General features: G+C 33.4%; 1 protein-coding gene and 1 long non-coding RNA gene across 3 annotated transcripts; both read left to right on the forward strand.

Annotated features, from left to right (window-relative positions):
• The first annotated feature begins 10227 nt into the window (after nt 1-10227).
• LOC148301419 (uncharacterized) lies at nt 10228-12690 on the forward strand. Of its 2 annotated transcripts, none has more exons than XM_088273364.1 (3): nt 10228-10370; nt 10921-11542; nt 11615-12690. In XM_088273364.1, the coding sequence occupies exons 2-3, from the start codon at nt 11029-11031 to the stop codon at nt 12487-12489; spliced, it is 1389 nt and encodes a 462-aa protein (XP_088129490.1). In that variant the 5' UTR covers nt 10228-10370; nt 10921-11028; the 3' UTR covers nt 12490-12690. The 2 variants fall into 2 exon arrangements, with proteins under 2 accessions (XP_088129490.1, XP_088129491.1); XM_088273365.1 differs by having other exon boundaries at nt 10365-10488.
• A 1150-nt stretch (nt 12691-13840) lies between these two features.
• LOC148301420 (uncharacterized) lies at nt 13841-18159 on the forward strand. Its single transcript, XR_015838803.1, has 3 exons — nt 13841-13979; nt 14890-15602; nt 16263-18159. It is a non-coding gene; the product is annotated as an uncharacterized LOC148301420 (long non-coding RNA).
• Nucleotides 18160-25669: the final 7510 nt, after the last annotated feature.

Raw genomic sequence — 25669 nt, forward strand, 5'->3', positions numbered from 1 at the left:
TTGATCCCAAGGAGTGGTTCAAATAAATATAAGTGATTTTTTCACTCTAATATTTATTTCATATTACCCTGGACTGGTACCTGAAGCGGAGGGCTGATCACCTTTCCTTCATGTTTTACCGATCAAGATAACACTGTGTTTATATGATACAGTGCTCTATGCACCATCTGGTGCGGATAAGGGTCTGAAGGAGTTAATTTTACATTTTGACATCTCAACATAGATCTTATCCTCAACCTTGCATCCTTTCCTCATATCACCATTCAAACATCTATAATACATCGCCTTGGTACACATTTGTCTGAGGGATTGCATTTCAACCGCATTATGGTTGGAACCAGGACTCCATTGTGCACTGCCAGTTTACCTTTTGCAGAAAGGTTATTTGCTTTAACTGATTTCAGTGCACCGCTCATTCTGTATCCAGCATTCACTCCCCTCTCCATTCCTAGAAAACATACTTCCCAAATATCGTAGTCACACAGGAGAAAGTGACCAAGTGCATTTTTTACAAAAATGTGATCATCGACTATTTGATATCTTACTAATATTGCCCTGAAAAAATCCCAAAGCGATTTAAAACTCGGAAGTATAATATATTGACTTGTTAAAAATGACTAACTGCATTGATGTTTATTCTCTTGCCAAGCAAAAGTGACTTAAATAGCCCTCCTGAACATTTTACATTTTGTTTGTTAGTCCGCCTCCGCCTCCGTAGTGTAATGGTCAGCACGCTCGGCTACCGTTCTGGAGGCCCCGGGTTCGATTCCCAAGGGGGGTAAAATAAATATAAGTGATTTTTTCTCTGTCATATTTATTCAATATACCCTGGACTGGTACCTGAAGCGGAGGGCTGATCACCTTTCCTTCATGTGTAAACGATCAAGATCACACTGCGTTTATATGACGCAGTGCCCTATGCACCATTGGGGTGCGGATAAGGGTTTTATTATATTATTATTATTATTAGTTAGTCACTTTCTCCTGTACGACTACGATATAGAAAGTCGTCTGCCTGTTCTAATTCCCCATTAAATTTCCCCATTCGTTACTATTTTACATCCAGATCTACATGAATTAGGTACATCTGGGAGTACGCTAACTGCTAATTGGGAAACACTGATCTAAGTATATTAATATTATACAGTGAAACCTCTATCTATCGTTCCTGGAATAATCGTTTTCCCGGATGCGTCGTTTATTTCTTCTACCCAGAATTCATTTCACACAAAAATAGATGGCATCCATCGTTTCTCTATCACCATTTTTTAATTACGGTGCATATTTGATGTATTTTGTCTGTTTTTTTACATCTATCTGTTTTGTTACATTCGACGGCAATATTCCAACGTGTGGGGTAGAAACTATGGAAAGCTTGTGTGCCGCAAGGTTGACGGGTACAGCTGAAGAGGTCCATATAGGTGAAGAGGAGCCGCTGGCTGTACCTTCATTTTCAGAAGCATGCACACTCTTTGAAAGATTCAATATTTTCTACTACGCACATTCAATAACTGATTAAAGAAAACGCTTCGTTTTTTACCACTTGAGTTTTATTATAGACTACATGTTTCAGAAGTTAAACTTCCATCATTCAGGTCTGTATAGTAACTAAAATATAAAATATAAAATTGTTCTATAAATAAGGAGAGGGGAAAGTAAGGGGAAGGGGTTAGTCAAGGGACGGAGTTTGAAAACAAAGGAAAAATGGAAAGCAATGGTGAAGAATTTTGAAACAATATATTATTTAATAAATTATTATTAGAATTCGGGTTTTTTTGGATTTCTAAATTTTCAAGATAATTCAAACTTTGGCCTTTATATGGAACAAGGATTATCTTGAAAATTTAGAAATCCAAAAAAACCTAAATTCTAATAATAATTTATTAAATAATATATTGTTTCAAAATTCTTCACCTTTGCTTTCTATTTTTCCTTTGTTTTCAAACTCAGCCCCTTGACTAACCCCCTCCCCCTACCTTTCCCCTCTCTTCATTTATAGAAAACAAAGGAAAAATGGAAAGCAATGGTGAAGAATTTTGAAACAATATATTATTTAATAAATTATTATTAAAATTCGGGTTTTTTTGGATTTCTAAATTTTCAAGATAATTCATAATTTGGCCTTTATATGGAACAAGGTGTAATAATTTTAATTTATGTGAGTGAAATGAGTGATTAGTATCTATTATGTGAAAAATAATTACTAACAAGACCGCTATGATGTTCTTTAATTCTAATCTTTAAATTTCTCGCAGTTTGGCCAATATATTTTCTATCACAATCTCCACACGAAATTTCATAAACACCACTTTTTTGTAATAAATCAATTTTAGATTTTGAGTTATCGAGGATCTTATGTAAATTATTATTTGTATAATATGCAGGTTGGATATGGGAGGGTAAGATTTTCGAAATATTTTTAGTTATTGAACCCGTATATAAAATTTTTGGCCAAGATTTATTTTTTATATAAAAAAAACGAAGTGTTTTCTTTAATCATTGTAACATGTCTTACCACAAAGTTAATGCCGAAACAATAAATAAAATTTCAATAACTGATGCTGAAAAAAAAAATCATTTGGAAGTCCTGAAAATAAACTTTTGACTTATAAAAAAAACAAATATCCGATCACAGATTATTTACAACGCAATAAACTATAATATTTTTTTGGTTCTGTTCATCTTTGTATTTTTTTTTACATAAATACATTTATTTTCTATATTTGAAGCACTAACTTTGTGATTTTCCCTTTAATAATTAAAATGTAACTTTGTTTTAAAATCACTATAAATATTTTATTATAAGTTAATTATAATGTCTACCGGTTTCCGAGCTAACCGCTTCTTTATCAAGACAGATTAAGAAGCGAGATACTCTTGATAAAGAGGTAGTTAGCCTGGAAACCGGTAGACATTATAATGAAGTTATAATAAAATATTTTTAGTGATTTTAAAACAAAGTTACATTTTAATTATAATTTATTTTCATCTTAAACTTGTATTCTTCGTAGAATTTTAAGCTACCAATGGTTATGCGGATTCGGAGAACGGTATCTTTTCGAAAGTAGACTGAATGCAGTCGAAATGCGATCTCTCAGAAGAATGTGCGACAAAACGATGTATGATAGATGCGCGAATAGTGAAATAAGGAAGGAACGCAAAGCTGAGATAAGCATTATCGATAAAATTAAGAAAGGTGTGTTGAGATGGTTTGGACATGTAGAACGAATGAGTGAGGAAAGAACGGTAAAACAAATTTACGAGGCGAATGTTAGCGGGAAAAGAAGCAGAGGAAGACCGAGAAAAACATGGCACGATCAAGTATGCCAAATACTTGAAAGTGGTCAGGTTAGGAGTCGTAACAATCGGCGGGTATGTATGAGGAGATGCATGAACGTGGAAGAGGCGAAGAATGTTTGCAAGGACAGGGTGGTGTGGCGCTCTATTCTCTCTGCCTACCCCTGCGGAGAAGCGGCGTGATGGTTAGTTAGTTAGTATCTTTACTTCATCGTATCTCCTTGTGTATTGACTTCCTAATCCCGCATTCATAGTTTATTTTAACAGCTCCCTTTAAAAAACGATACATAGAGGTTTCACTATAGTTAGATTGTAATATGTGTAAATGTTAGTATTTTCATTTTAATATTTTTTTAGGAACTAAAGACCATGCCGTGGTCTCCAGTTGCATTTATTAATCTATCGTATAACTTCCATATAACTTGTATTTAGCAAAGATCTCCTTGTACTAAATATTTTTTTAACATCGAACTTTAGGGTTACTTCTTTAAGACTATCAAGTATTATATGTATTTTGAGATTCGTCTCCTGTACTATCGGTTTAAGTGTATAATATTTAGTGTCCTATATGACAGTATTTCACAAAAGAAATATATAGAAATGTCCGACTACTTTGAACTACTACATCGCTGGTAAAATGCCAAACGACCACAATGAAAAAAAAATTAACTTGTTGGGTATATGTCCGCCTCCGTAGTGTAATGGTCAGCACGCTCGGCTACCGTCCTGGAGGTCCCGAGTTCGATTCCCAGGGAGGGTCAAATAAATATAATTGATTTTTTCTCTCTAATATTTATTCTATTTTACCCTGGACTGGTACCTGAAGCGGAGGGCTTATCACCTTTCCCTCATGTGTTAATGATCAAGATAACACTGCGTTTATATGATGCAGTGCCCTATGGACCATTGGGGTGCGGATAAGGGTTTGAATGAATGAATATATCTAAAATTAAACAAGGTTATTGGATTGAATTCTACTTTTATTTACATGTCTTAACACGTTGTCAGCGGGACACGGCATTTGCCGTTTTTCGCGGACTGTCGGTCAACTGCGGAACACGGCAAATGCCGTTTTTGTCGACTGTCGGTTATCGGTGGGAAACGGCAATATACGGGTTTGTTATCAGCGTGAAATAAAACGCGTTGAAGGGTAATCTGCTACCTGGGTGCTAGGCGATAGTCTGTTGACGTTATTTGAGATGTCTTGTAAAGGCATCCCCAGAAATCTAGAGTTTTTATACGATCTCAATCTCAAGTTTAGTTTGAGCCATTTCACGTATTGGACTATTTTTCATACCGCTCGCACTGTTTTGTTTACTGTTTGTTATGTTATTATTTGAATATATTAGCATTGTATAGGGAATGATACCTCGGAGGGGAAGACTATTTTTTATAGTTTCCAATGCTTCTAAAATTGTGAAATACGGAATACTTAATTAAAAATTACGATTATAATTTATTTTTGATGATAAATGTCATTTATGATTTCTTTGAAAATTTCAATCGAAAATATTATTTGGTTTAGAAATTGTGTCAATTTTAAGAAAGCGAAATATTTTTGCGCTAATCGCGAAAAACACCCGCTATAGGCTAGAGTCTATTGTTCGAAGCGCCCGACTACAATGTGTTGATAGGAGGAAACGCGTCACATATTATCATATATATGTAAATAAAAGTAGAATTCAATCTAATAAACGTGTTTAATTTTGGATATATTACCCAACAATTTCAAATGGAATTCTACCAACTGTCTGCAGTTACAATAAATAAACTCTTAATAATCAAACTCTTTATTTCAAAAATGGTATTGAAATCGTCAACATTTTCGTATTGGAAGACATCCATGATTCTAGCGCTAGAAATGTCCATTTCTAACGCTAGACTTATTGGTGTCTTTCCAATAAGAAAATGTTGACAATTTAGATACCATTTTTGGAATAAGGAGTTTGATTTTTTTTTGCATTGTGGCCCTTTGGCATTTAACCAGCGACGTGTGCATTGTCTTTTATAAAAATACCGAATTTCACATTTTATAATACAGGTTTTGTCATTTCAAATTGGACTTTTTACAAACAAAATTGGATGTATAATAAACCAAATTGGTCGTCTAACAAATTAAATTGGACTTTTAATCAATCAAATTGTACGTTTAACAATACAAATGGGACGTTTGACAAAACAAATTATATTATATTGTGTAAAGGTTATAGTTAGTCCGCCTCCGTAGTGTAATGGTCAGCACGCTCGGCTACCGTTCTGGAGGTCCCGGGTTCGATTCCCAAGGGGGGTAAAATAAATATAAGTGATTTTTTCACTGTAATATTTATTCAATATTACCCTGGACTGGTACCTGAAGCGGAAGGCTGATCATCTTTCCTTCATGTGTAAACGATCAAGATAACACTGCGTTTATATAACGCAATGCCCTATGCACCATTGGGTGCGGATAAGGGTTTAAAAAAAAAAAAAGTTATAATAGGCGTCCATTTGGTTTGTGAAACGACCAACTTGAAGTAAAAACCTGTCTTGCAAAGTTTTCCAAATGTATTAATTTCTATATAATTCCATTTAAAAGTACTTTTTTATAAATAATAAACATTTTTACTGTGATTTTCCATTCTCTTAGTATGGAAGTTCCAATAAATATCATTATATGTAACTATTTTATGTGTAAAACTATATGTCTATAATAAATAAATATTATTCCAAAAATCATTGTTTCTTTTATCTCTATACACATATCGCTCACTCCTTTCAAGAACGTCATAAATCAAAAATCGTCAATTTTCAGTTGTGCATGTTTTCGGAATACCCAGAAAATGTATAGTATACCCCAGAAAAAGAGGCATATTTTTAACTTAATATTTACCCGCAACAGGGCAGAAATTGTTGCTTTTGCATTTTGAAGAAAAGGTTTTGTTTAATTATTTTTTTAAATAAACTTAAATATTTTTCAAACGAAGATAAAAGCTTCTGGTTTTACCTAAAAAGATCTATTGCACAGTAAAAAGTTGATATTTATTTTTAATACATTGCATTATATTTTTAAACTTTTTAAAAACGTTCTCCTGAAAAATCAAGTTTTTAAATTTGTGACGTTCTTGAAAGGAGTGAGCGATATGTATTTTTTTTTTTTAAAGAAAAGAGAAATATTTGTGTTTTTACTATTTACAGAAAATATTTCAATTTTATACTATTTCTGTGAGCCTAAGCGGCTCATTGTTAGAAATAGGTATCAAATTGTGGTAGAGTGGGTTCGAACCGAGAAACTCTGACATAAGAGCCGCGACACTAACCACGGGACCACAACCAGTTCTTTTATAAATTGTTAAACTCATACATCGATTCGCCGTAATTGCTGGAACGTATAAGTTTTAGAGTTCCCGGTCGGATCACCAGGACAACTGACACCTTAGCGCTTCCCGCGAGTAGAACAAACTCTAAACAAGGTTCCTATATTTATCCTTTATCAAAATTGGTCAACGATGAATATGGGAATTTTGATATGTTTTACTCGCCATTTTCAGCACTGAGATTCATTTAACCCCCCCCCTTCTGGGAATCGAACCCGGGACCTCCAGCACGGTAGCCCAGCGTGCTGACCATTACACCACGGAGGCGGACAGCATCTCTAGCCCTACAAGATATCATTATAAAACTTAGAGGGAATACGCAGCATACATCTCTTTTGTGTAAGGCTCAGAATCGATTCTAACGGGCTGCCGTGGCTCGAGTGGATGCTGATCCAAGCTGGTAAGCAAGCTAAAGTCAAATCACTAAACAATCTCGCTTATATCAATTGGGCGGATAACAGAAATGGGAAGGTAACCATTGTGCATAAAATACATTAATAATGCATCCTTATTTGCTTTAGAATTTTATCCTACACATTTGGAAATGATTTCATCAATTGCGTGGCATTAGAAAAATACGACATTCCCAAACGTGTCGTGAACGTGCTCACAGAATACTAATTTACCATATATGGACGTGCTTCATTGTCCATTCTATCAACAGACTTCTAATTTATATGATTGTGACACAGACTGATAAATTGCATACTTGTGTATGGACGTGCTTGCAAGAACCAAAGACTAATTGGCAAGAACTACGCCGGCGTCAATGAGAATTGTCAAGTACTTTGTTGTCTATGGGCGCACGTCTACATAAATAAATTTACGATCGCCGAATAATCGGCAAGATATAACAATGCTTATTTAACCGTTCCCGTACTGACCATCCAAAAATTACATGTATTTCAAATTGTCCCATTGTTCCAAAGGGAGATACCAAATACCCTAGTTTACATTTGAATGGAAATCGTAGTACACAGCTAAGCTCGCTGCTAAGTGATTCATAGAGACAACACGTCCATGCCAACGCGCCGTTATGAAGTGACTGAGTGCGAGTAGCGGGCACTAGAATTGTGGGACACAAAGATTATATACTAGTAGTGGGACACTAGATCGAACGAAAGCCGAGTATTTAATTGCCTCGCTCTCTTGTTATGGTAGTAACACATTTATCAGGGTGAAAGAAATAACATGTCGCTAGCAGATAAAAAATTTACGTGCTGATGTATAAGTAAGTAAGTTTTGCGGTACTGACTGATGGTGTTTTTTTTATTAAAAACAAAATTTTGAAGCATTCAACGATTTGAGATTATAAAAATTAAAAGGGGGAAATTTTCCTTATTATTATTTTTTAGATTTAAAAAATGGAGTAAGTATCTCTTACAATACTAAAATTATCGAATTAAAATTAATATATGGGGGATTTAAACCCCTGTTAGATCTGACTAGGTTAAACTCACAAAGAATGCAAACCTAACTAATATAAATAAAACACGCTCATTCGCGACCTTGGATCGAATGGAATGGATGCCTCGAAGGTGCCTTTCATGTATAAATACAGACTCCCGATGCAGGACACCCTCAACGAGCCCCCAACTGCCACCACATCACGGACCCCACAGATTACTAATTCGTCATTCGCCGGACGCTAACACAGACTACTAATTTATGACACAAACTAGTTATATAAGAACTCGACGAAGTGTGGGAACAAAATTTTAGGTAACTGAAAGTACCTAGTATTTAAATTTTAAAAAAAATGTATTTTCCACTAATATCATACATAGGTTTATATAAAAAAATTAATTAACTTCGTTGGTTACATAGAATCATAAAATTGTAAAAATTCGTGTCTTAAATGAGATTTACTATGTTTTTTTTTACTCAAGAATTATATAAAGTAATTAATGGTTACTTTGATCATAGAAAGTAAACACTTTCCCATTTGAATAGACTATAAAACATACAAAGTAAAGTAAAGTAAAACTTAGGGACATGATAAGCGGTGACGGGTAAGCTGAATCTAGAATTCAAAGTTGATTGGACGTTTGGTAATTACTGAATTTATGCATCTACACATCCAGAAAGTTATCCAAAAATTGATTTTTGCTCGAGCCAACAGAATGGTATAGTTTTTTTTCTTTCTTTTTGAATCGTGGTAGTAAAATAATGCAATAGGGTGCTTCATTGAAATCCTCCAGGAACGTGCCGAAGTGAAAGGTTGTATTTTTAGCATTTTTTTGTTTTTATTTATAAATACCCATCTATACCAATACGGAGGCCTCGTAAGATTTTAGAAATATAAAATAATTGCGGAACAGTAAGGCACCTACATACTTTTACTAATAAGAATGTTGTTAATAAATTATCCGGTCAAATTATAAGCTTAATAATAAAAATGAAAATGGTATTTTCTGGCGTTTCTTATGCGTGTGATTATAATCCAGGGTTTGGACCTCACATACTAATATAAGAGTTTCTGCTTAGTAAAAAGCTTCTTTACATCTCACCAATAGATGTCTCTAGTGAAGTTCTAGTGATTCAAGAACAAGGTTTATAAATTGGTTCATATATATAGAACTTCCAAAAAGTTGAGTAGTGTGGTTGTCAATAATAGGTAGAATTGGTGAATGTTACACGTGTGTAAAGTGATCACTTAAACCAGCCTATGACGGTCGTCAACCCCGTAAATGCCCAGACTTCCATATTCTTCTTCATCTTTGATGAGATGTCAAAAATAATATATTTACTAATATGTACCTACTTATCTATCTGGATCGAACAACGCTAGTTACTTATTATTTGTACTTTTATATTTTTTATCTATGGCCTATTTGTTGTGCTCGCTTGTGGGATGATCCATAACTGCTAATTTATATACAGATAGTTGACTCCCCCAATACCCGTAGCTAAATGTAGCGTCTATCATGGCTGAAATTCAAAATTATGATGGCTGCTACAGACGGAGCGCGAATGCGTAGGGTGGCTGTAATTTTTTTCCGAATTTTCTCTAGTCCAACACGTTCACATATGAAGTTTGGGATGACGAGGACCACTAATTGAACGTGATGGACCAGATGGATACAGAAAAAAATACGTCCACCATATGCATTCCGGTTCCGTCTGTAGCAGTCATAAAAAAACGTTAATATGACCTCTTTGGCTCAATAAACGAGGGTGATTTAAAAAAAAATGGTTTTACAAATCAAATTTCTTGCGGTATAGAATCACATAATAGTAATGACAATAATAATAATGGTACAAAAACAGGTATATCAATGTCATTATTCATTTCATTCTAAACAATAAAAAAGGTAGGTCATGGCTGCTTATGCTTCAAACGCGATATGAAACGGATTTGTATTCAAAATGGTTACTTATCTCCAACCATACTCAATTACGTTTAATTTTTTCACGTAGGTACCTATTTGGCCCGTCGCCCTTACATTTTTATCTTTTTTATAGTCTATGGACAATGATTATTGTCTATTTTTGTAAACGTTCACTACATTTTCAACGTTCTATCTTCTTTTGAACATTATTGTCTATTGTTAATTTTTAAAAAAAAAAGATAAAATGTCACGCTTGCAAGAGATTTCAACGGTTTTCATTTCAACCACTCCCTCCTTGACGTGTTGCTTATCGCACGCTTATCGCGATATATGATGTTTGATGTTGAATAAACAAAGGAATCTATGTAATAGGTGTCCATCATTCAAGGTGAGATTCTGCACTTGTGTACATATTGTCAACTAAAACTCCAAGCTCATTTTGGTCCTAATGTTTCAACCCATAATAAACAAATCCTGCGTATAGGGCGGGTGATCCGTCACGTATGGTAAGAATTCTTAAATGATTTTCAGACATCTAACTGGCCGACAACGGTTCATTTATGATTTCCGTTGGCGGCCAATTAAGTCCTGTGAGCAATATCTCGATATTCGTAGTGAAAAGTGCTTAGTCCTTGTAAATGGGAAACCTGATCATTAAAAGGTATTTTAGGTATTTTCGATTACTAACCTTACCTAATCAGGACCGTTCTTCTTATCAGTTCAATAAATATAATTATTCTATGGTTAATAATAAGTATACAACTTATCCGTTTTATTCATTAGTTGTAAATAATATATTATTATTTCGAAAATTATAAAATCGTGTTAGAGAATATTTAGTATAACAGATGCGCAATAAGACGTATGTTTACATGTTTGTCTGCAATAACAATATTAGGTTCGGTTATAAATGATTTATGATGAAACGTTCTTTGCAGGAAACTTACTTATGTGTATTTAGATGTACCCCGATATGCAATATGCGTTGACACAATACTGAGTTGTATTGCAATATTACAAAAGAACATTATTAGAACTTTTTAGAAATGAGCAATACATTCATTCATGCTGAGGAAGAGGCAGAATCTGCTGCAGGAAAGTTTTGGTCACAGTCTGCTATTAAGCAAGAAGCCATACACTCAGAAGATTCCGAATCTCTAACCTTTGGCAATCTACAAACTAGCGAAAGACCTGAGCCTGCTTTTTGTCCACAATCTTCTTTAAAGCAGGAGGTCATATACTCAGAAAATCTAGTATCTTCAGCCTGCAATGACACTCTTCATATAAAAGCAGAAACAGAGTCTACGGTAGGAAACTGTGGGGCACTTTCTAATGTAAAGAAGGAGGTTGTGTATTCAGAAAATCCTGAACCTATCATCTGTAATGACAATCACCATCCTAGAACATTTCCTAACCTGACTGAACCATCTAAAGTGGACATCAGCGCTCAATTGAACGGAGAAATATCTAGTAAAAAAACCTTTACTGAAATTGATATTTCCTATCCCGATATTAAACAAGAATGTTTGGACTTCTCGAGCAACATCATTCTTAATTCTGGTAAGTTATTGACTAACTAATTACAAATTTTAATTTCATATGATATTTTTAATAACAATATTTTCGTTTCAGATTCGAAAAGTGTTAAGAAAACAAGGACTCACGAGAAGCGGTTTTCATGCGCAGATTGTAAATATACATGCTCACATAAAGGGGGATTAAACACACATATGTTAATTCATACTGGTGAAAAACCGTTCTCATGCTCAGATTGTACATTCAGATGTTCACAGAAAGCTAATTTAAAAATGCATATGTTAATTCACACTGGCGAGAAACCGTTCTCATGCTCAAATTGTGGTTATAGATGTTCACAAAAAGGACATTTGAAAACCCATATGTTAAGTCACACCGGGGAGAAACCTTTCTCATGCTTAGATTGCGAATCTAGATTTTCAACAAAAGGTCATTTAAATGCGCACAAATTAATTCATACTGGCGAGAAACCGTTTTCGTGTTCGGATTGTGAATTTAGATGTTCTCGAAAGGGTGATATAAAAAGACACAAGCTAGTTCATACTGTAGATAAACCATTCTCATGCCTAGAATGTGAATGCAAATGTTCAAATAAAACGCATTTAAATAGACATAAGTTGATTCATATTGGTGAGAAATCGTTCTCATCCTCAGTTTCTGGACTCAAATGCTCGCCGGTTGGAAATTCAAAAACACACAAATCAACTAATACGGGCGAGAAACCCTTCTCGTGCTCTGATTGTGAGTTTCGGTGCTCTCGAAAGGGAAATTTAAAAACGCACATGTTAATTCATGCTGGCGTGAAACCGTTCTCTTGCTCAGATTGTGAATTCAAATGTTTACGGAAAGGAGATTTAAACGTACACAAATTAATTCATACTGGTGAGAAACCATTCTCTTGCTCGGATTGTGGATATCTGTGTTCACGAAGATATTATTTGAGAAGACACATGTTAACTCATACTGGTTAGGCTTGGTTCTCATATCTCAAAAACGTCGTTTATTAAGGCATATGTTATAAAGTATTCTCATAAAAATAATTGAGTACTTTAAGTTGTAAAGAGTTGTTGCGGTTGGAATAAAAATCGAAGGATTGGAATTTCGTAATATTTTAGATGATACCAAAAAATATGTAAATACAGTATTGCACCGATTATATCTTAGTCTCAAAACAAGGTTTTTTTTTATTAAAATTTTCATTACATTATTGGTTACCCTGAATATATTTTTACTGTAAGATAAAACTTGATTTATACGGAATTTATAACATATGTAAAACACATTTTATTAAATTATGGTTATTTCCAAATACATTGAATGTATAAAAATTATACATTTTAATCATATATGAATAATAATTAGTTTAAATAAAACGTTCTTTTTTTTAAAAATTAGTTTAAGCAGAAATATTCTTTTATTTTTATAAATACACTTGGTTTGACGCGACATTATAGTTGATTTCGCTGGGACCTTTCAAAATAGAAATCTTAGCAACGCTCCAGGGTTGAGATTTTGCGTTTGCACAATCGATTGCATGCCACTGTTTTACAATCGGTAGTCAAAAGACCTTGTGAAATATATAATACCTAATCCGACTCCTCCATTTGGATACCGTGCCAGAAGTCTCAGGATTGGTTCCCAGGGGGAATCAAATTAAATATAAGAGATTTTTCACTATAATATTTATTTTATATACTCTGAACTAGTGCCTGAAGCACAGGGCTTATTTCACGATCGAAATAAAACTACTTATTTACTATCCAGTGCCCTATGAACGAGGTGCTCTGCGGTAAACAACCCAAAAGCAAAACAACTGCCTGCATAAAATTAATTATATCCCATCAGAGCGTTTCTCGGGTGTATCTTTCTTACAACAATATTAGCCACAGTTTGGACACAAAAAATTTTTATTCGGTCTGTATTGATACGTATGTACTGTACGTCTGCCTTCGTAGGTCAGCACGTTCGGCTACCGTTCTGAAGGTCCCGGGTTCGATTCCCAAAGGGGGGTTAAATAAATAGAAGTTATTTTTTCACTCTGATATTTATTTAATATTACCCCTGACGGTTACCTGAAGCGGAGGGCTGATCACCTTTAACACTGCGTTTATATGATGCAGTGCTCTATGCATCATTGGGGTGCGGATAAGGGTTTGAAGAAGAATATACTATCAATATATCTATAAACACTGGGTTTGGGGTCTAAATTTAACTAAAAAGCTTTTCATTGGCCGTTCTTTAAAGCGTTATTTTATAACAATTTCATTAAACTGTTCCATTTAAGGAGCGGTATTATGTACCATATAACGGGTATGAAAATATAACCTCTAAGTTAGTAGCTGCCACATATCCAGCACCGTGCCCCACTTCAGAGCAGTAATTTCTTAATTTCTCTGTTCATATCAGGTGTCTAGGATATAATCTTTGGAAGGTGCTTATTTCTCAAATAGAAAACCGATCGGTAAGCAATTGTTTCTCATTATTAATAAAGCAAACTGTTCTCATTATTAATAATCTAGTTCAATGAACTGAATTGTTCCTAAAATGGCCGTCCCGTACCGTTAACTGTCATGTGACACTTGTATTTCTTACTTACACCTTAAAAGATCATTATTTATTTATAATAGTTCATTGGAATGTATTTATAATCAGATGCACAATAAGACCTCTGTGTGCATGTCAGTAGTCTCTATATTAGATTTGGTTTAAATGTTACCTAACTCGAACTGTTACTGATGATCCGGTTGGATAAACATAATTATTCCTAAAAATGACCGTCACTTGGACATAACAGTTGTATTCTGCGTTTTTAAATAATATATATAGACTATTTTAATAATTGTAAAATCTTGTTAGAATGTATTTTTAATGAGATACTTAATAACACGTCCATGAAGATGTTTCTCCTTAGTCACAATATATGGTTCGGTAAATATTACAGCTGAGTTATAAAAATCTATCAAAATACTAACTAACTAACTAACTAACCATCACGCCGCTTCCCGCAGGGGTAGACACAGAGAATAGAACGCCACACCACTCTGTCTTTGCAAACATTCTTCGCCTCTTCCACGTTCATGCATCTCCTCATACATACCCGCCGATTATTACGACTCCTAACCTGACCACTTTCAAGTATTTGGCATACCTGATCGTGCCATGTTTTTCTCGGTCTTCCTCTGCTCCTTTTTCCAATTATATTCGCCTCATAAATTTGTTTTACCGTTCTTTCCTCACTCATTCGTTCTACATGTCCAAACCATCTCAATACACCTTTCTTCCAATATCATAATGCGATACACTATATGTCTTGTAGTAAATATTAAATGTACCAATAAAGTAATGGACGAATGTTCAAACTTTCCTTGCAGGAAACCATCCTATGCGTATGTATATGTGTCCCGATGTGCGATGTGATCTACATCTAGATACTGAGTAGTATTCCAATATTTCTAAAGAGCTGTACTAGAAGAAATGAGCAAAAAAATAATTCATGCTGAAAAAGAGGCAGAATCTGCCGCAGGAAAGTATTGGCCACAATCAATTAAGCAGGAGGTCACACACTCAGAAGATGCCGAATCTGAACCCTATGACAATCTACTTACTAGCGAAAGGGCTGAATCTACAATATGCAACTATGAGCCACGAGTTTCTGTAAAGGAGGAAGCCATACACTCAGAATATCCCGAATCTGTAACCTATGACGATCTCCATAATAGCGAAAAAGCTGAGTCTGCTTTTTTCAACTATGAGCCACGATCTACTGTTAAAGTGGAGGTCATAAACTCTCCCGAAAATCCAAAATCTCTAATCTGCAATGACAATCTCCGTGCTATGGAAGGAGAACTGCTTTCCTCTGGGAGCTATGATTTACCACGGTGTTACGTGGATCTATCGCTTTCCATGCCTATTAACCCACAAGTTTCTGACGTTATAGCTGAACCACCTGAAGTAGAAAACAGTACTAAAAACAACCAGACTATGGAAATGTCTAGCAAAAAAACCTATATTGAAATTGATATTTCCAATCCTGATATCGAACAAGAATGTTTCGTATCCCCGACCAAAAAGAAACGTATTTCGAGTAAGTTATTTTCTTTGCATTTTATAGATCGCCCCAATGTGGCTTTACCTCTCACATTGTATGCAAATTAATCTATATTTCATTCATTTCAATAAATATTTACTCAATTTATTTTTGATGTAATCAATGTAGGTATTTTTGGACCATAGCAAGAAACGAAAGCCTAAACTGAATTAAAATCTTTAGTCTTATAACTAAAATTATATATGTTTGAAAATTATAAAGTCTAATAAATTGGATATAAAAAAAGACCTACATTCATAATGTTTAACAATCGTACATAAATAAATTAACTGTTTCTGTATGTTTAAAAACCATCATTGCATCCCGAGATATTCTGGTAAATTTGTAGAGAAATGTTTTGCATGAAGGTTTGCGCATTCTGCGGTATGTTTCTTGAATACGGTACACACTTTTCAGAAGATTCATGAATCGAAAATGATGAACTATTAAAGATTTTTCGTAAGGGATTTAGTTTATATATAAAAAGTGGAAGAAATTAATGAGTTTATTCTCAACTTCCAAATAAAGTGTTTAAATAAACTTCATAGGGTGAGTATTGATAACCATTGTCGGGTAATTTAGGTTTTTATGTATTTTGTTGTTTTTTTTTTAATATTCTTGATATTGTGTTGTAATTATAATATTTTTTAATTTCAGGATTGAAGAGGATTAAGAAAAAGAAAACTGTTGAGAAACCGTTCTCTTGCACACACTGTGAATTAAAATTTTCATATAAAGCTGGTTTAAATACACATATGTTAATTCACACTGGTGAGACACCATTCTCTTGCCCAGATTGTGAATTTAAATGTTCAAAGAAAGGAAATTTAAAAATGCACATGTTGACACATACTGGTGAAAAACCGTTCTCATGTCCAGATTGTGAATACATATGTTCACAGAAAGGACATCTAAAAACCCACATGTTTAGTCATACCGGCCAAAAGCCGTTCTCTTGCCCTTATTGTCAATTCACGTGCGCACAGAAAGGTAATTTAAAAACACACATGTTGATTCATACTGGCGAAAAACCATTCTCATGTTCACATTGTGAATTCAGATGCTTACGCAAAGGGAGTTTAAACACTCATTTGTTAATTCATACTGCGGAAAAACCCTTTTCATGCTCATTTTGTGAATTTAGATGTTCACAGAAGGGAAATTTAAAAGTGCATATGTTAATTCATACTGCCGATAAACCATTCTCATGTTCAGATTGTGAATTAAGATTTTCAAAGATAGGGCATTTAAAAACACACAGGTTTATTCATATTCGTGAGAAATCGTTATCATGCTCGGATTGTGAATTAAAATTTTCACGAAAAGAAGATTTAAACGTTCACAAGTTAATTCATGCTGAGGAGAAATCCTCACTTGAATCAAAAAATTCGCACAAAGCTTCAACTGCCGAGAAACCATTCACGTGTTCAGAATGTGAATTTCGGAGCTCTCGGAGAGGAAATTTAAAAACGCATATGTTAATTCATGCTGGCGTGAAACCATTCTCATGCTCAGATTGTGAATTCAAATGTTTACGGAAAGGAGATTTAAACGTGCACAAATTAATTCATACTGGGGAGAAACCGTTCTCATGCTCATATTGTGGATATCTATGTTCAAGGAAATATTTTTTAAAAAGACACATGTTAACTCACACTCGTTAGTGTTTCTCGAGTTACATATTAAGAAAGCATTTCAATAAAAATTATTATATTTTTAGGTGTTCGTTGATGATGTTTTTGCAGAAAAAAAGCATTGCGCTGAAATTTATTGAATGTTTTTGTTGAAATTTGTATATTGATAATAACATAAATACGGTGTTGGGACGAATATTTCGTAGTCTCGAGAATATACATGTATATTTTTTTGAAATTTAGGTATTCTGTTGTTTGTTAAAATGTAAATCATATAGATTAATAAAAAAAAAACACTTTTTCTTGGTGTAGGCCTTTTGGCCTGTTTTTAAGAGGGATTAGCAGTCCATCTCTTTGTTGATCTGCCCGGGAGTGTTTTTTTGTTACTGCAGTGTCCGCTCTGCATTCGATCCCATATGTCGCACCAAGTTTATTATGCTGCCATGAAGATCGGAAGCAAAATCAGGATTTTTCCATATATGATTTTTCAGTCATCCTGAGATGACTGCAGCATTGTTTAATTGCCCCATCACTTTACATCGCAAATATTTCATTGAATTATGCTACATCACATTGAAGAAATTAAAAGGATTTTTCATTTTCTAACTCCTTAGATGTAGTTACATAAGCACGACAAATATGAACAGTAGAATTATATGAATTATAAAATATTTAAAAATATGTTTAATTGAATCGTGTTAAAGAACGTTGAAGAGATTCATTGATATTTCACTGTCCAACTCCTTATATGTAGTTACATTAGAATGAACAAACTTGTTATTCATTCTTCTATTTATTAGTATAATTTTAAGTTTGCATTCAAATTCATTCTTAGCATAAATTAGTAACGTTCTTAAATCTCTCTGCTAATGTTTCCACACTTGTATTTTTTGTATTACATATATGAAACAATGAATAAATATTATTACTACCCCTTCACGTGAGTGTAAATGTGTGTGTGTGTATATTTATATATATATATATATATATATATATATATATATATATATATATATATATATATATATATATATATATATATATATATATATATATATATATATATATAACAAATAGCGTTGGAAGAAGTCTTAAAAAAATGCGGTATGATGGTGCTTCATCTTGAAGAGGAATCTTCAAGATTAAGTTTTCCTCGGTCTTACCAACCACATTCGCCTCATAAATTTGTTTCACTGTTCTTTCTTCACTCATATAGCTATCGCAATATTTATTCTCGAAATTGTTTTATTAAAATGTCTTAATATGATGATTTAATACAAAATCAATGGTTCCCCGTAAATTATTTTTAAAAATTTATGAGATATCATTAATGAGAATTAAAAGTTTATTTTAGTTAATTTTTGAGACCCGAGTTTCAAATTAATAAAAAAAGGATTAGCTTAAGCAATAAAACAAAGGAACGAACGCAAATTTTTGTTCCGGATTTTACATCGGAAAAATATTTTTGTTTGATAGAAGACTCTTATTCTTAGAAAACATCGGATACTCGGAACACGTCCATTTTCCGTTTCATTCAAAACCTGCCCAATGAGATTTTTTCCATCCTAAGACAATCAAAGTTTTTAGTGATGAAGAAATGAGTCGTGGTTCAGTCTGTTCACAGTTATTTTACCTCTAGTTTTTTTTTTTTTTATTTATTTTATTTATTTGGCAGTATAAATAATAATAAAAATAAATAATTTAAAAAAAAAACTTGAGGTAAATTAACTGTGAACAGACTGTAATCATGTCTTTTGAACTGATTGAAATTGAATTGATTTTTACGCGAAAAGTTTCATCAGGATGTACTTTATTATGTATTGACCATAGGATTTAAACATCCCCTTCCTTTGTTAGTCTCTGGAGATAAAATTAAATTCGAGTCACCGTCTCCTTCCATTCGTTATGAAGGTGTTCAATGGTGATTTTCTGTGGTGACCTACCCCGGACCCGAGTCCGCCAAACAGGTGACGTTCTTTTGTACTTTTGTTATTTATTTAGTACAAATGCCTATTTTTTGCGAGTCAACGTGTGTTTCTTTAACAGGGATTTATATGAGCATATTGTTACGGCGCAATAATTCTAGCAACATGAACTATGACCCCAAGCGCCCGCTAGGGGCAGGGCGGGGTGTACGCGTGGAATGTTTACGTTATCCCTTATGAGATTGAGGCAGGGAAGACTGCACACACTTGTCATTGTACTGTCATGGCGACCTGTATATTAAACTGATTGCATCCTGATTACGAGTTATTATTACCTATACCCGAGCCCCGTAATAATATATTGCCACAGTGCACTTAAAAATTACTACTCATCATTCATGATGTGTATTATATTAAATATTTGAAAAGCTATTTAGAAATATTACTACTGAAATAACAAAGACTGCCTTTACCTATTATTACAAATTAATACTGTCATTCAGTTCTAATAATAAATTAACATTTTATTGTTTATTTTTGAAATGCTTTATTTTAAAAATAAATATTATATAAATAATAATATATTCAAATTTTCTATAATACAATTATATGTTAAAAATTCCCCTTACGAGAACACTCAAATTAGCACACTGCACATGAGAATGGTTTCGTCCCAGTATGGGTCAACATGTTTAGGTCCCGATATGGCTTCTCGTATCCGATAATTAACCACACTGAAGCGTAAACTTTCACAATTATTTGTGTATTTTAAAATAAACTGATGGATTACTGCTGCTAACATAGAACCTTAACATACGATTTGCATTTGTTAGTCATCGAGAGTGTGCCATTTTTCCAGGTTGTTAGTTTACGATTTCTGGTGAACAATGTTCAATAGTACTAGATTGACACAGATGGTCCCAGCTTAGAGTACAGTAAAAAATCTGTAATTAGTAATCATTCACAAAACTTAAAGCTTTTCCAGTTGGATTACAATTTTCCCAAAGATCAGATATGGGACCATCATGAGTAAATAAATGTGAAAATGGTTATTCATTAGAATGTAGGTAATTGACAAATAAACCACTGTAATAGTCTATTTTATATGCCGAATCGCTCCATTTTTTCAGCCCGTATTAAATACAATCCCATCAAAGCTTGGGCATTGAATATTTTCAAGCTCCAAACTGTTGCTCAAAAAATCATTGACGATTGAACCTGAAATATATTTTCCAGTTCCAAATATTGGTGTAGTATGGCTTGTAGTATTTTAGAACAACAAAAGTCAAAGTAGCAACCGATCGGTCTGAAAAACAAAATTGTTTACACACACTTGTTATGGCAGGAGGGTTGTAAAGTTTTCCTCTTGAAACTGGACGGTGAGGGTTCAGGCAATGATTTTAAACTGACTGATTCTGTAGTTTTATGTAAAAATTTATTTCATTGTCTTTTAGACAAAGCTGTTATAACCTTGTTTTGATAATCGAGAAAAGATTTGTTTCTGAAGTTCGGCTGTTTTTTCGATGTTTTTTTAATCATTTTTAGTCAATAGTGCCTATCATAATTTTTCTATCGTTTATTTGATCTGACCTGATGGTGCGCCAAATATGGGACAATCTATCTCACAACGTCTATGTAAGTAGCGGGTTCAGCTTATTTCTTAATTATTTTTGGCAGATATTTTGTGACACATTTTATAAAACTTTATAAAATAAAACTAGAACTTTGTTTTTAACCACATCCATTATTGGTACTTTTCTCCAACTGGTTTCGACAAAAACCTTGTTGTCTTCAGGGATGTATGTACATGTTTATCCCTGAAGATGACAAAGTCCTTTTTTAAACCAGTTCGAGAAAAAATCCACAAATAAAAGAGGCTAAAAACCAAAATTTAGTTTTATTTTATACAGGGTAAGATGAACTCATCTCGTTTTTAATTAAGATAATAATGTATTTAAAATATCTTTAATCGTTTCATTAGATAATTTTTAACTAAAATTAAACATATTTTATAATTCTAGCATATTTTCAAAGTACCGGTATCTAAAGAAAATTAAGGACAGCGCAACCAATTCCTTAGAGCGCCGCGCGCTGGCCGAATACTGATAGAAATAATGACTTACTAAAACAACTCTACCTATTTATAACAACGTAAAGTGCAACTTTTGCCTTTATATGCTTATCAAGTAAAGTATATTACATACCTTAACATTTAATTAGACTGTCTTTATTACTAAATTATGAAATGACAGCTCGTTAAGCGCAAAAAATGTCTTTTCCGAAAACTTTGAGCTGTGGTTGAGGGCCAAAAGTAGTATCGAATATTTTTTTAAGTATTTTTCTCGTTATGTGCAATCCAAAATGCAACTTTTTAGACCCATTTCATTGTTGAATTTGCAAAAAAACGCCATCGGCCCACCTTATTCAACAACTATCCATTTAGAAAAAAAACTTTTATCACTAGAAATAATTATACAGATCCGAATACTTTGACCTATTAAATAACAATGCGAAAGAAAAATTTGGTGAATCACTTTCGCTTCACTTTGTAACGTTGCCAAACATCACCAATAATATCATTATCAGTTTTGACATTCGTATTTAATACATTGATATGTTTTTAATAATAGAGATTTTTATTAGATTTTATTAAAGATGTTAAAAAAATATTTATTTCCTCGTAAATCGGTCCAAACGACCAGTGTGCGAGGTCGCGAACGAGAAGATTTCTTTGGTGTTTATTTGTGTTTTCTTTTTGCGCGTGAAAGTGAAAGTTTGTTGTTGTATTATTTTTTTTTTGACATCTCATCAAAGATGAAGAAGAATATGGAAGTCTGGGCATTTACGGGGCTTACGACCGTCATAGGCTGGTTTAAGTGATCACTTTACACACGTGTAACATTCACCAATTCTACCCATTATTGACAACCACACTACTCAAATTCTTGGAAGTTCTATATATATGAACCAATTTAGAAACCTTGTTCATGAATCACTAGAACTTCACTAGAGACATCTATTGGTGAGATGTAAAGAAGCCTTTTATTAAGCAGAAACTCTTATATTAGTATGTGAGATCCGAATCCTGGATTATAATCACACACATGAGAAACGCCAGAAAATACCATTTTCATTTTTATTATTAAGCTTACAATTTGACCAGATAATTTATTTACAACATTTTGAGTGTGTCCAAATACTTGTTCACAAAATCTGGATTATCTCCAATTACAGGAGTTATTTTCATATTATTTTTTGACATCTCATCAAAGATGAAGAAGAATATGGAAGTCTGGGCATTTACGGGGCTTACGACCGTCATAGGCTGGTTTAAGTGATCACTTTACACACGTGTAACATTCACCAATTCTACCCATTATTGACAACCAAACTACTCAAATTCTTGGAAGTTCTATATATATGAACCAATTTAGAAACCTTGTTCATGAATCACTAGAACTTCACTAGAGACATCTATTGGTGAGATGTAAAGAAGCCTTTTATTAAGCAGAAACTCTTATATTAGTATGTGAGATCCGAATCCTGGATTATAATCACACACATGAGAAACGCCAGAAAATACCATTTTCATTTTTATTATTAAGCTTACAATTTGACCAGATAATTTATTTACAACATTTTGAGTGTGTCCAAATACTTGTTCACAAAATCTGGATTATCTCCAATTACAGGAGTTATTTTCATATTATTTTTTGACATCTCATCAAAGATGAAGAAGAATATGGAAGTCTGGGCATTTACGGGGCTTACGACCGTCATAGGCTGGTTTAAGTGATCACTTTACACACGTGTAACATTCACCAATTCTACCCATTATTGACAACCACACTACTCAAATTCTTGGAAGTTCTATATATATGAACCAATTTAGAAACCTTGTTCATGAATCACTAGAACTTCACTAGAGACATCTATTGGTGAGATGTAAAGAAGCCTTTTATTAAGCAGAAACTCTTATATTGTAATTGGAGATAATCCAGATTTTGTGAACAAGTATTTGGACACACTCAAAATGTTGTAAATAAATTATCTGGTCAAATTGTTAGCTTAATAATAAAAATGAAAATGGTATTTTCTGGCGTTTCTCATGTGTGTGATTATAATCCAGGATTCGGATCTCACATACTAATATAAGAGTTTCTGCTTAATAAAAGGCTTCTTTACATCTCACCAATAGATGTCTCTAGTGAAGTTCTAGTGATTCATGAACAAGGTTTCTAAATTGGTTCATATATATAGAACTTCCAAGAATTTGAGTAGTGTGGTTGTCAATAATGGGTAGAATTGGTGAATGTTACACGTGTGTAAAGTGATCACTTAAACCAGCCTATGACGGTCGTAAGCCCCGTAAATGCCCAGACTTCCATATTCTTCTTCATCTTTGATGAGATGTCAAAAAATAATATGAAAATAACTCCTGTAATTGGAGATAATCCAGATTTTGTGAACAAGTATTTGGACACACTCAAAATGTTGTAAATAAATTATCTGGTCAAATTGTAAGCTTAATAATAAAAATGAAAATGGTATTTTCTGGCGTTTCTCATGTGTGTGATTATAATCCAGGATTCGGATCTCACATACTAATATAAGAGTTTCTGCTTAATAAAAGGCTTCTTTACATCTCACCAATAGATGTCTCTAGTGAAGTTCTAGTGATTCATGAACAAGGTTTCTAAATTGGTTCATATATATAGAACTTCCAAGAATTTGAGTAGTGTGGTTGTCAATAATGGGTAGAATTGGTGAATGTTACACGTGTGTAAAGTGATCACTTAAACCAGCCTATGACGGTCGTAAGCCCCGTAAATGCCCAGACTTCCATATTCTTCTTCATCTTTGATGAGATGTCAAAAAATAATATGAAAATAACTCCTGTAATTGGAGATAATCCAGATTTTGTGAACAAGTATTTGGACACACTCAAAATGTTGTAAATAAATTATCTGGTCAAATTGTAAGCTTAATAATAAAAATGAAAATGGTATTTTCTGGCGTTTCTCATGTGTGTGATTATAATCCAGGATTCGGATCTCACATACTAATATAAGAGTTTCTGCTTAATAAAAGGCTTCTTTACATCTCACCAATAGATGTCTCTAGTGAAGTTCTAGTGATTCATGAACAAGGTTTCTAAATTGGTTCATATATATAGAACTTCCAAGAATTTGAGTAGTTTGGTTGTCAATAATGGGTAGAATTGGTGAATGTTACACGTGTGTAAAGTGATCACTTAAACCAGCCTATGACGGTCGTAAGCCCCGTAAATGCCCAGACTTCCATATTCTTCTTCATCTTTGATGAGATGTCAAAAAATAATATGAAAATAACTCCTGTAATTGGAGATAATCCAGATTTTGTGAACAAGTATTTGGACACACTCAAAATGTTGTAAATAAATTATCTGGTCAAATTGTAAGCTTAATAATAAAAATGAAAATGGTATTTTCTGGCGTTTCTCATGTGTGTGATTATAATCCAGGATTCGGATCTCACATACTAATATAAGAGTTTCTGCTTAATAAAAGGCTTCTTTACATCTCACCAATAGATGTCTCTAGTGAAGTTCTAGTGATTCATGAACAAGGTTTCTAAATTGGTTCATATATATAGAACTTCCAAGAATTTGAGTAGTGTGGTTGTCAATAATGGGTAGAATTGGTGAATGTTACACGTGTGTAAAGTGATCACTTAAACCAGCCTATGACGGTCGTAAGCCCCGTAAATGCCCAGACTTCCATATTCTTCTTCATCTTTGATGAGATGTCAAAAAATAATATGAAAATAACTCCTGTAATTGGAGATAATCCAGATTTTGTGAACAAGTATTTGGACACACTCAAAATGTTGTAAATAAATTATCTGGTCAAATTGTAAGCTTAATAATAAAAATGAAAATGGTATTTTCTGGCGTTTCTCATGTGTGTGATTATAATCCAGGATTCGGATCTCACATACTAATATAAGAGTTTCTGCTTAATAAAAGGCTTCTTTACATCTCACCAATAGATGTCTCTAGTGAAGTTCTAGTGATTCATGAACAAGGTTTCTAAATTGGTTCATATATATAGAACTTCCAAGAATTTGAGTAGTTTGGTTGTCAATAATGGGTAGAATTGGTGAATGTTACACGTGTGTAAAGTGATCACTTAAACCAGCCTATGACGGTCGTAAGCCCCGTAAATGCCCAGACTTCCATATTCTTCTTCATCTTTGATGAGATGTCAAAAAATAATATGAAAATAACTCCTGTAATTGGAGATAATCCAGATTTTGTGAACAAGTATTTGGACACACTCAAAATGTTGTAAATAAATTATCTGGTCAAATTGTAAGCTTAATAATAAAAATGAAAATGGTATTTTCTGGCGTTTCTCATGTGTGTGATTATAATCCAGGATTCGGATCTCACATACTAATATAAGAGTTTCTGCTTAATAAAAGGCTTCTTTACATCTCACCAATAGATGTCTCTAGTGAAGTT

This window comes from Brachycentrus maculatus, unplaced genomic scaffold, assembly GCF_059751285.1.
Source record: "Brachycentrus maculatus isolate JH-2025_06_01 unplaced genomic scaffold, ASM5975128v1 h1tg000566l, whole genome shotgun sequence".
NCBI classification, from domain to species: domain Eukaryota; kingdom Metazoa; phylum Arthropoda; class Insecta; order Trichoptera; family Brachycentridae; genus Brachycentrus; species Brachycentrus maculatus.